At 42.9% G+C, this 12,185-nt stretch overlaps 2 protein-coding genes across 2 annotated transcripts in view; both read left to right on the top strand.

Moving 5' to 3' along the window:
* Positions 1 to 232: 232 nt before the first annotated feature.
* LOC308289724 (dehydrogenase/reductase SDR family member 11-like) lies at positions 233 to 2,108 on the top strand (the record flags this gene model as incomplete). Its single annotated transcript, XM_080731472.1, has 6 exons — positions 233 to 364; positions 691 to 900; positions 1,122 to 1,216; positions 1,440 to 1,569; positions 1,689 to 1,781; positions 1,876 to 2,108. The coding sequence occupies 6 exons, from the start codon at positions 233 to 235 to the stop codon at positions 1,999 to 2,001; spliced, it is 786 nt and encodes a 261-aa protein (XP_080587598.1). The 3' UTR covers positions 2,002 to 2,108.
* Positions 2,109 to 3,147: 1,039 nt separating this feature from the next.
* LOC308290061 (transcription elongation factor SPT6-like) overlaps positions 3,148 to 12,185 on the top strand; it is a gene marked incomplete at both ends in the record, with an annotated part of 35,920 nt that continues 26,882 nt past the window's right edge. The window contains 21 exons of the mRNA XM_080731836.1: positions 3,148 to 3,253; positions 3,393 to 3,578; positions 3,666 to 3,736; positions 3,837 to 4,035; positions 4,403 to 4,487; positions 4,605 to 4,860; positions 5,066 to 5,167; positions 5,267 to 5,380; positions 5,494 to 5,583; positions 6,262 to 6,404; positions 6,529 to 6,674; positions 6,791 to 6,889; positions 7,130 to 7,263; positions 7,350 to 7,496; positions 8,009 to 8,163; positions 8,342 to 8,534; positions 8,830 to 8,975; positions 9,109 to 9,226; positions 10,130 to 10,206; positions 11,653 to 11,788; positions 12,018 to 12,155. Coding sequence (XP_080587962.1) covers positions 3,148 to 3,253; positions 3,393 to 3,578; positions 3,666 to 3,736; positions 3,837 to 4,035; positions 4,403 to 4,487; positions 4,605 to 4,860; positions 5,066 to 5,167; positions 5,267 to 5,380; positions 5,494 to 5,583; positions 6,262 to 6,404; positions 6,529 to 6,674; positions 6,791 to 6,889; positions 7,130 to 7,263; positions 7,350 to 7,496; positions 8,009 to 8,163; positions 8,342 to 8,534; positions 8,830 to 8,975; positions 9,109 to 9,226; positions 10,130 to 10,206; positions 11,653 to 11,788; positions 12,018 to 12,155 — 2,841 coding nt within the window. The remainder of the gene's footprint in view (positions 3,254 to 3,392; positions 3,579 to 3,665; positions 3,737 to 3,836; positions 4,036 to 4,402; positions 4,488 to 4,604; positions 4,861 to 5,065; positions 5,168 to 5,266; positions 5,381 to 5,493; positions 5,584 to 6,261; positions 6,405 to 6,528; positions 6,675 to 6,790; positions 6,890 to 7,129; positions 7,264 to 7,349; positions 7,497 to 8,008; positions 8,164 to 8,341; positions 8,535 to 8,829; positions 8,976 to 9,108; positions 9,227 to 10,129; positions 10,207 to 11,652; positions 11,789 to 12,017; positions 12,156 to 12,185) is intronic.

Below are 12,185 nucleotides of genomic sequence, written 5' to 3'. Positions count from 1 at the left end.
AGGTCTGTTTAGACGCACTTTAAATGATGGCCCTGGCCTGATAAGCTTGTTTCCACTGCAGCTCTGCCCAAGACCCGCCTACGAAATGCTAGAAGCGCTGAGCGCTACGATTGGCCATAATTTATCACGTGGTGGTGGTGCGTTTGACACCGACAGCCCCTCTCAGCAAAGTTTTGAACTGTCAACAGAGTGACTCTCTAGTCACAATATATTGTATTCCTTTTTCGCTACAATGGATCGCTGGAAAGGCAGAGTGGCTCTTGTGACCGGTGCTTCTGTTGGAATCGGGGCGGCTATTGCCAATGAGCTTGTTCAACACGGCATGAAAGTCGTAGGCTGCGCCAGGGACGTCCAGAAAGTAGAGGTGTGTGCTCCAGATTGAAACCGAATCATGAATTGATGAATAATGATACTGTGAGGGGGCTGCAAGTATGCAGGCTCCATTTCAAACAGCCACTATCAACCACTATGCAGGAATCCACCTCCGTGAAGTTGGCACCCATTATGATGAAAACATATATAAAAATCATTGTAGCTCATGTTGCCTATTGTAAGGTCTTCGGTGCATCCATGATGTCAGAAAAGGTTCTGTAACATTGTCTCGTTTTACTAATTATTTAAGTGATAGAACAGCTATGTACTGTACAGCAACATACTCTGGATCTGAAAATAACTTCCTCATAATTTCAGAAACTGGCAGCAGAGTTTGTAAATGCAGGCTACAGTGGTACTCTGGTACCCATCAAGTGTGACCTGTCCAATGAAGATGAGATTCTGGCCATGTTCTCTACCATTAAAGCCCAACACCAGGGCGTGGATGTCTGCATCAACAATGCTGGCTTGGCTCATCCAGAACCACTGTTAAGTGGCAAAACCAGTAGCTGGAGAAACATGACAGATGTAAGATTTGTATTTATGAATTTATGAATGTATCCTATTTACAAACATAGGGCCTACGCATACATAAATACATACATATATACTATAATACATACTGTACATACATAACATGGGCTACATAACATACAGTAAATACATCATTCAGTCATCACCATGTGGAATATCTAATGCATCGTCTGTAGATTGTGTCTCCCAGTCCTGATCATTTGATATTGTTGCAGGTGAATGTCATTGCTTTGTCTATATGCGTCCGTGAAGCTTATCAGTCAATGAAAGAGAGAAATGTTGATGATGGGCACATCATAAACATAAACAGGTAATGTTAGAGTTCAGGTCATGTGTACAGCAGCCATCTCTGGTTAATCAACACCCTGAAGTCAAATGAATGTCACATTGTCACAATATTGTTTACAGGTTAACTACAATGTAGTATGTGAGGCAATACCAGTGTTATAGGCCCACACAGCTTTGGACATTTATGGGCCAGTGATACTACTGTGCCAATACATTTTTGTTATGATCCATTCTTTCTGTTGCAGCATGGGTGGACATCGTGTAGTTCACAATCCTGACGTACACTTCTACGCTGCTACCAAACATGCAGTGACTGCCCTAACAGAGGCCCTACGGCAAGAACTTTGTGATGCAAAGACGCATATAAGAGCGACAGTAAGATACCCTGTCTTCGATATACTGTCTTTGTTCATAACACATGCATGCCTAACCATCATGCACCCCTAAATGACAGTCATTCATATGATAACAGTAACAACCCATTTCCTTTGCAGTGTATATCTCCTGGTTTAGTTGAGACTGAATTTGCCTTTCGGATGCACAGCCTCAACCCTGAGAAGGCTGCCTCACAGTATGCAAGTCTAAAGGTGACATATTCCATACATCTATTTGGTCTCTAAACATTGTAAGGTTTCAGCCATCCCAAAACAGCGTAGGCTATTTTTTTTTATTCTGTTACAGTGTTTGGAAGCCAAAGATTCAGAAGGGACTTCTGAAAAGCATTGGACCGAACGAGAGTTCGGAAATTTGCACGTCGGAAAACACAACTCACCGAACATTTCGGTCGAAGTATGGAGAGGCCTTTAGTCTGAACACAAGAAGACCGGATATTTGACTTGTCCTCATCACTTTGGAATGTATAATGATTTACTTGAGATTAAAAAGTATATATATTGCAAGATTGTGTTCTACAAGTTTATACACAGAATATTTATAAAACAACAACAAAAAAAGAATAATCATTTACATGTATGCATTGTCTAAATCAATAAGAGAATCAATAAAACACTATTCTTCATGTTTGAGTTGAAGCCTTTTAGCCTACAATCAAAACTATATGTGTGTGAGGAGGAGGGGGGGGGGGGGGGGCGTGCGTGCGTGATAATCTGGTGGCTGAAGGTTTCCAGGCAGTTACCTGATATTGTGACGTTTTTGCGTCGCCTCCTCCATTAGTTTGGTGGGTTCTTTAATGCGTTCATTTTATGCGTCTTCCTACAGTAAACTGCTAAATGTGTCATTCAGCCTGGCAACACCCGAATCCAATGACATTTTTAGTTTATAAACGGGACCTGTTCAACGGATCACGGATCTAACACCAAAGGTATGTTAATGATTGGAATGCGACGTAGTGGGACCATGGCACCATGCATGGCACCCATCTGTGTGGACTGTACAATACTGTTGCGTTAGCCAGTTAGCATGCCTGCCGGAGCAGTCAGCAGCTGCTGCAGCATCCCTGCCCAGAACTGCACTTCGGCTCACTTTCGTTCCATGTTGTGTCCTTGCGCAAAGATGGGCTACGTACGTTGTAATTTAAACTAGCATACATTGCAAAATAAATTGTTATATAGGAATATCGGTATTTGTTGCCGTATATCGTGTCGTCATGCTGCAGGGATGAAGTGCATTAAGGTTATCTCTGGCGAATTCTTCCAGCTACATCTGCAGTAATGATATGAAATCAATGGGGATCAGATACTGTAGTGTAGGCCAAAATACTTCATGGCAGCGCTGGCCCTTCATTCATAATTCAGATTTGTAATCACAGGCAGGCTATAACAGGCTATATTAATTTAAAATGATATAGATTTCTGTTTTTTTTATTTAATAAAATAAATGTGTATTGAACAAAATAACCATATCAATGCATCCTATGTTATAAAATAACCATATCAATGCAAGACTATATTCCTCAGTAATAACCATTGATCATATCATGCAGACCCTGTAATCATGTCTGACTTCATTGAAAGTGAGGCAGAGGAATCAGAGGAGGAATTATTTGAAAGGTCTGTGGGAGAGCAGAAAATATCACAGAAACACAGTGAGGACAATGATGGTAAGACCAGCCTATGGGTAATCTTTCTGTAAATTACATTTGGTTGCATATAACATTGTAGTATCTCAAGGCAATACTGGCCTCATGACTTCTCTGCTGACAGTAAGATGTTGACAAGAAACTTAATTTTTCATGTTAGATGATGAAGAGGAGGAAGAAAACGCAGAGGATCAAGATGAGCATGGAAACCTTCGCGGTTTGATTGATGACGACTTAGACCGAGATGGAGATGGTGATGGTGATGAAGAGGTAGATGAAGGCAAGCGGGATGAAGAAGGAGAAAGTGACTCTGGGGAAGAAATTGGCCACCGCAAACGGAAACGAAGTGAGCGGCTCCTCGTTCCGTGGTCCCTTTTCATGTGCATTCTGGCATAACTATATTTCTATGTATAACATTTTCATATGTTTGCAGATTATGATGACCGCTTGGACGATGATGATATTGATCTCATTGAAGAGAACCTGGGAGTAAAAATGAAAAGGGTAAATGTCAGAGGCCAGGTGTTGTATACCATTCCTGCTACACATTCTATTCCATTTCCATATTATCTCACTCTCTTCTCATTTTCTTTCCTGTGGCCAGCAAAAGTTCAGACGGTTACGAGACATGTCTGACGATGACGAGGAGGATGGAGACAAAGACGTGCGTGAGGCTCACGAGAAGGACATGATAGCGGATGAGATTTTCATGGGTACGAGTGGCACAGATGATGGAGAGGCAGCAGACAATGTTCCTTTACATCCGAGGGATGACGAGGAAGAGGAGGAGGAAGAAGAGTCCGGTAGGAAGACAGTCCTTGCTATAAAAATCATTTTGACTGGTTACGTTCATGGTTACCTTACATCAGAGGTTCTCAAAGTGGGGTCCCAAGGGTGCTTGAGGGGGTTTCAGGGGGTCGCCAGCAAAGTGACTTAATATTGTATCAAAATCAGTTTAACCACTTTAAAACTATTTTATACTTTGGCTATTTGAAAATAGGTTGTGTGTGCTTGTAGATTAGCTATTTTTTAATTTCTCTGAAAAACCTTCTCCTTGGAGCAAAATCTTTTCATATGGGGTCAGCGGCCAAATGCATATCAATCTGGGGGTCCTTGAAAAATGTTTGCTAACCACTACCTTACATAAAATGTTATGTAATGAATCCTCAGACATCGATGACTTCATTGTGGATGACGACGGGCAGCCTTTGAAGAAACCCAAATGGAGGAAGAAATTGCCGGGCTACACGGACGCGTAAGTGATCTAGACGGGAAAGCCCACCTGCTGATTTATTCGAAAATGTATTCCGGATTGTGCAAGGGACGTATGTATCGCTTGCCTTCTCACTAATCATCAAGATCCTTTCCACAGAGCTCTTCAGGAGGCCCAGGAGATATTCGGAGGTGATTTCGATTTTGCAGACTTTGAGACGGAGGCCTATGATGACGGAGAGGACGAAGAGGAGGATGCAGAAGATGAGTCATGGGACCGCCCCAAGAAGCAGGCCAAAAAGAGGGTGGGCCGTCGCAGCATCTTTGAGATCTACGAGCCCAGCGAACTGGAGAGCAGTCACATGACGGACCAGGACAACGAGATCCGCTCCACAGATATGCCCGAGAGGTTCCAGGTGTGACTGAGGACTTGAACTACTTCCCCAACATTGTGGTTGTAGGGAGTGGATTTTCTTTTCTTTCACATCTACTTTTTTCTAGCCATATTAGAAATGTGTAGAAACATTTTGGGTACAGTATGTTATGCCAATTATAGTGTGCTTTTGTGGGCATGTTAGATTTAAGCTGTCAAACAACAAACGTCTGTATCTTTGTGTGTAGTTGCGGACTCTCCCTGTGAAGCCTGCAGAGGACGATGAGCTGGAGGAAGAGGCTGAATGGGTCTACAGGAATGCCTTCTCCACTCCCACCATTTCTATGCAGGTACATCTGCACTCTAGGTATGCACCTTCACATTAGATCTGTCAATATAGACTGGTTGGCGTTCATTCACTCATCTGTTATGATTTGCTCTAAAATCAGGAGAACACAGATTATTTGGAAAGAGGCCCTGCTACTAATTTCAGTAGAAAAGGTCCCACCATGATTCAGAAGATCAAGGAGGCTCTGAATTTCATGAGGAACCAGCATTTTGAGGTGAAACAAAGTGTGCCTGAAACAAAACCACAACGTTTAGGATTTCAGTATTATTGTCTGAAATTGCCAAAGGACTAAATTAAAAAATGTCATTGTTATTAATGTCTTCCTAGGTTCCATTCATAGCATTCTACAGGAAAGAGTATGTGGAGCCAGAGCTCAATATAAATGACCTGTGGAAGGTGTGGCAGTGGGATGAGAAGGTGATTGATGGGATTTACTGTGTACCTTTAGACTATTACACTTACAGTGCTTCAATGACATGTCATTGTCTATTCACAGCTTCAGTCACATATGTAACATAAACAAAATCACTCTCCCATTTCTAGATTTAATTTGTTTTTAAAATTGCAACGTGATTCAAACATTACAGAATACCTAAATAATTGAGTCAACATCACTGCACGGTTAATTACTCGTGGATGTTTGTATTTGTTTGTAAATCAATTACTGTATCTATCCATTAAAATGCACAGTAATATAACATAACCTGGGTGTATGGGTGGGCCATAGCCCAGGCCATAGCCCGGTTCACGTCCTCGTTGAACCGGTTGATGAACTCACATTGCAGAGCATTCAGCAGGTCCTCCTTCACCACATGATCCTGTAGACCAGGGGGTTTCAACTGATTGTGAACCAGGGTCCAATATCCTGACTAAGAATCAAAATGTCTATTCTTGGCTAGATATAGTGGTGGCAAAGGACAGTCGATCTTTATACCGTATTGAAATAAATTGAGTCCAATGGCTTCCTTGAAAAACAGCATTATGCTTTGGGAAATGGTCAGCAGTAATGTGAAGTATTCAGTGAGTTGTCAAATGGACAAAATAATGCCAGATCACTGGAATGGCGCTTTAACCCCAGTCCAACTGTCTATGTAGTGGACTCAGCTGAGGACCCGGAAACAGAACCTGACCCGACTCTTCCAGAGGATGCAGGCCTTCCAGTTTGAGCAGATCTCAGCAGACCCAGATAAACCACTGTCTGATGGTATCCGCCCACTAGACACTCCAGATCTAGAAAGGTATTGCTTTATACAAATTATTCAAAAACATCTGCAATTATTACAATTAGTCTGTTATTCACGCTTGGCTGTTTTACCGGAGTTGAAATGTCTTTTGATGTTTCTGAACGTTCCATTCCTTCAGGTTGAAGGATGTCCAGTCTGGTGAAGAACTGGGTGATGTCTACAACCACTTCCTGCTCTATTATGGTCGAGACATCCCAAAGATGCAAAATGTGGCAAAATTGAGCCAGAAGAAGTCTAAAAAGATTAAAGAAGTAGATGAAGATGGTAGGTTCAAGTCCTCGTACTTGAATCCTGTGCTTTATTATTGTTCTTTGAAAGAAAAACCTCTGTATCATGTGTTACATTCACAGGAGAGCAAGAACCAAATGATGAGGAGCCAGAGGAAGAGGAAGAGGAAGAGGAAAAGCAGATTAAAGGACCTGACCTGAAGCAGGCGTCTCGTAGGGACATGTACAGTATCTGCCAGAGTGCTGGGCTGGGTTAGTGCCTTACCAGTAATGCCCACTAGATGTCATTGTATTCAAATATAATTAGGCTCTGGCAGCAAAAGGCATTATGACGTCCCACCATTTTCCATGTAGTTTCTTGCATAAAATTAAACTATCATGAAAATTCAGAATAACAAGAAGCCTATAATATAAGATAACTTGTAAATTGGTTGCTTATTGTCAATACTAGCTGCATGGACAGTGAGAGTCTCTTTGATCTGGTCTCATCAGATGGCCTGGCAAAGAAGTTTGGTCTGACTCCAGAACAGTTTGGAGAGAACCTGCGTGACAGCTACCAGCGTCACGAGACCGAACAGTTTCCTGCTGAGCCTCTGGAGCTCGCCAAGGAATATATCTGCAGGCAAGTTAGGCATTGCTGGGGTTAATTTCTCTTTCACAAACGCTTATATTTAACTAACAAAACATCATCTGTCTGTTGTTGCCCAGTCAGTTCAGCACAGCGGAAGCAGTGCTGGAAGGTACACGTTACATGGTTGCCATGCAACTTGCCCGGGAGCCCCTGGTCAGACATGTGTTAAGGCAGACATTCCAAGAGAGAGCCAAGATCAACACCAAACCTACCAAGAAAGGCAAAAAGGTACTCTTGAAGAATTAATCATTGTTTTAATCAAGTAATCTAGGTAGAGTTCTCAAATTCTGCCCGAACCCGACCATACCCGAACCCGACCGACATTTAGGGTAGGGGAGGGCCTAAAATGTTTACTAATTAGTAGGGCTGGGTAGGGCCTCGGCCGGGCTCAATGAAAAAAGAAAATATATATTTGTATTATTTTATTACTATTACTCTGTTATAGACCCGACCATACCCGACCCGACCCGACCTTTTCGGGCCGGGTAGGGTCTAAAATGTATGCTAACTAATAGGGCCGGGAAGGGCCTCGGGCCTGCCCAGTTAGGGCCGGGCCTTAATTTTCAGGCCTGAACTCTAAATCTAGGTAAGGTCTAGGTAACATGTGACTTAATAAATACAACAAATAAAGACTCTATAGGATCAACTGGTTAGGGTTAGGGTTAGGGTTAGCCCTAACTCTATAGAACAAAACCAGCATCCGACATTTTTACAGTACACCGCATTTGTTTGTCTTACAGGATGTAGATGAAGCCCATTATGGCTACTCATTCAAGTACCTAAAGAACAAGCCAGTGAAGGAGCTGAATGGAGACCAGTTTCTCAGGATGTGTCAGGCAGAGGAGGAGGGACTACTTACCATCAACATCTGTATTGATCTGTTAGGAGTGAAAGGGTAAGCATTTCTTTCAGTACACATCTATATAAATAATAATAAAGCTTTATTTGTATAGCACCTTTCATGACATGAAATGCAGCTCAAAGTGCTTGCTATATGTCTTGAGATACTTGACCAGTACTTGACCTCTGTTCTAAACAGACTACTGAACCATTCATGTATGCTTATTGGGCAGGTATGGTGACCAGACTTACTTTGAGGAGATCAAGCAGTTTTATTACAGAGACGAGTTCAGTCACCAAGTCCAGGAGTGGAATCGCCAGCGCACCCTGGCCATTGAGCGTTCTCTTAAGCAGTTCCTCTACCCACAGATGGCTAAAGAACTAAAAAACAAGCTGATTGCGGAGGCAAAAGAAAACATTATCAAGGTACGTGCACATTCTCTGATGGACCAGCACCACGTTCTATAACCAACACAACCAACATTTCTTCTACTACTACAACATACATGCAAACAAAGACAAAACTGAAGGTGATCATGTAAAATATAACATTGTCAATGTATAATATCAAAACCAATCTTTCTCTCTTTAACATCCCATTGTTATCCCAGGTATTGATAACCATTTTTCTTATTTTGGCACTGACTTTCCAAAGCAGGCGGCTCAGAGCATTGATGTATATTGAGCCCACAGTTTTGTGATAGTGGTTGCCACTCCTCAGGCCTGCAGCAGGAAGCTGTATAACTGGCTGAAGGTGGCGCCCTATCGTCCGGATCAGCAAGTAGAGGAGGAGGAGGAGGAGGACCTGGTGGCTGAGGCCCAGGGCAAGGGGATCCGTGTACTGGGAGTAGCCTTTGCATCCAGCAGGTAGGGCAATGACCATATTGACACAGTGGCCGTTTTGCTTTTACGTCATGCATGTTTTTGGCTTTAGAATAGAGTCTATTTTATCCCTGTAGCAGTGCATAACAGTTTGCCCCATCTTTCCCTTTCTCCTCAGGGACACCCCAGTGTTTTGCGCCCTAGTGAACGGTGATGGAGAGATGGGGGATTTCCTGAGGCTTCCCTATTTTCTTAAAAGGAGAAATGCATGGAGGGAAGAAGAAAGAGAGCGGAAGGTGAAATCCTTTGTATTTAAATCAGGTGCAGGTTACATCAATCCAGTGGTTTTCAAACGTTTTATGCCCAAGTCACACCAATGGCAAACCTATAATGACATGTCCAAATCAGGGATGCCAGGTTAAAAGGAGTGAAAATGTATTTTTTAGGGCAGGGGTTTTCAAAGTGGTTGACGGGGCACGCTGGGGTGCCACGACGGCAGTCCAAGGGTGCCACGAGATAATTTGATAATATTTGGAATTTATGTGGACACTTGAAAAAAAATGTAGTATCATTTTAAACTTGAAGTGCAAGGTTATTTTCAGTCAGTTCTAACCAAAATGGCTATTATCTCAACCTTTTCCTCGCAACATAATCACTGTCGTGCAGAAACCTTGTATCTCCAAGTTTCAAATGTGTACGTCTTTTGGCAAAGCAAGGCCCTGCTTCATCATACAAGACTGTCGCACAAAACTAGTGAAAACAGCCGATCTACAAGCACACGTTGTGATCTGCTGTTTTCACTAGTTTAGTACATTTATAGATGATAAATACAAAACGAACGATTTTCCACGCGACAAGGACGATATGCTATAAATATAAGGTGCTGGGAGTGAAAATTATAATGTAGGGGTGCCTCGGATTAAAAAAATATTTATGGGGTGCCCTGAGAGAAAAAAGTTTGGGAACCCCTGCTTTAGGGTATAGAATTTGCCTCTGTATTGGTACTGATGTAGTATATTTAATAAATATATGTATTATTTTGTGTAGTTGTATATATTAAAATAATAATTTGTGATTGTCACAAAATCCCAAGGCCCACCTGGACATGTCACACCAGTTTGGGATCCACTGAATGAATCCAAGGGGTGGTATTGTTACCAAGCACTCTAATGCTGTGCAACAATATGTTGTTACTGTAGCTCCACGATATTGACAGTCTGAAAAAGTTCCTGAGCTCCAAGAAGCCTCACATCATTGCTGTTTCCGGAGAAAACAGGTCAGTCTTTCCCCTTTATACTCAGCCCTATATCTGAATAATTTGTAGATATTCTCCAATTTATTTGTTTGTTTGTTTTGTTTTTCCTTGATATATTCCTTCCCTCTTTTGTGCCATGGAAACAAATAAATCTTCATTCAAACTTTTGTTTAAAAAAGAAAAATGCTAATCTTTAGATTTTTCTGCCTTTATTGGATAGTATTAGAGAAGAGATACAGGAAACGGGGAGCGAGGCACAGGGAATGACATACAGCAAAGGCCGTCGGGCTCGGGACTCGAACCTGCAATGCGCTACATTGAGCTATATTGAGCCTGGACCTCAAGGCCAGCGGCCCGGGCCAATTAGCACAAATTCTATCACATAGATTGTTGAAACAACAGTTTATGAAACACAGGATAAGATGTTGATTTTGTGTGTGTGTGTGTGTGTGTGTGTGGGTGTGTGTGTGTGTGTGTGTGTGTGTGTGTGTGTGTGTGTGTGTGTGTGTGTGTGTGTGTGTGTGGGTGTGTGTGTGTGTGTGTGTGTGTGTGTGTGTGTGTGTGTGTGTGTGTGTGTGTGTGTGTGTCGTCTTGGTGGTGAGTGATGGATGCAGGGGGGGGGGGTTAAGTTTTAATTTAGGACGCGTCATCAGTAGTGTTCCTCTGGATCTTGGGATGTTTCGGCCATTACACTACAAACCCTCTCCAAAGGTGGCCAGCTCAGTGTGATCAGTCCTGAACTTGCGTCAATCCCAATTAGACATGAGAATGTGGCTGACTTCTCATGGGGCTATGCAAGGCAGGGTCGTCCTTTTCCCTGAGTCAGACCTAGGCTGACTGCATACCTCCTGGCCTGCTATTTTGGGGCCCAACAGGGGTCTTCCCTCCTCATGAAAAGCTTTGGCCTTCCCAGGTCTGCAAACAGTCTGGTGGTTGACCTTGCCACAAACCCTCTGCACCCTACCCCACCTCCCCCGGGGCGGATCGCAGTGTTCCAGCCGTGATGTTGTGCTTCAGCAAAGAGCTCCGCTTAGCGTAGATGTTTTCGCTCATAAGCCTCATCCACTGAGTCCTCCCAGGGTACGGTGAGTTCTACAGATAAACATTGGCCACTGGCACACCAGCTCAGTGGCCTTGTTGTTAAAGTGTCCGCCCTGAGATTGGGAGGTCAGAGTTCCATCCCCAGCCGGGTCATACCAAAGACTATAAAAATGGGACCCAGGGGTGTACTTGTACTTTATGGCTGTGGGATGTACTTGAACATCAAGCTACCTCTCGCTACAGAAACAGGAGAGAGGCCCCTGCCCTATGGGCCACATGGCTCGGCAAGGCTTATTTACTTACTGGCATTGGTCATCTTATTTGCCCATACAGTGAACAAGGCGAGTATCGCCATTCCAGTGGTCGGTGCATCCCTAATAATTAAAAAAACATTAGAAATAATTGTAGTTTTTCTTGTGTACGCAGGGACGCCCAAATGGTCATTGATGACATAAAGCGCACAGTCAGTGAGCTGGAGCAGGAGGCATCTTTTCCCTCCATCTCAGTGGAACTGGTTGATAATGAGCTCGCCATCCTCTACATGAACAGCAAGAAATCAGAGGTCATCTGCACATCTTAGATTTCTAAACCTCCCTTTACTCCAAAACATTCTTTGTATTTTTTTGGTTTCTAGCTCTCTGTTCTCTGTCTTATTGTTCCATGACTATATCTTCAATTAAATAATCTCATTCGCATATCTGTCTGCAGAACTGACTCCCACACTTTATCTTTCTCACTCTCTTAACATTTATATTTTAGTTTCATTGTAACTATGCGTATACACTGTACAGGCAGATTTCCGGGATTTCCCTCCTCTCCTGAGACAAGCTGTGTCTTTAGCCAGGAAGATTCAGGATCCTCTGGTGGAGTTTGCACAAGTGTGTAGCAGTGATGAGGACATCCTCTGTCTGAAACTGCACCCCCTTCAGGTAATGACATCTGACTCAAACCACAACCGT

Source organism: Nannobrachium achirus, assembly GCF_963921795.1.
Source record: "Nannobrachium achirus genome assembly, chromosome: 8".
Lineage (NCBI taxonomy): Eukaryota > Metazoa > Chordata > Actinopteri > Myctophiformes > Myctophidae > Nannobrachium > Nannobrachium achirus.
The sequence above is the reverse complement of the archived record's forward strand: the minus strand, read 5'-3'. Positions and strand labels throughout refer to the sequence as shown.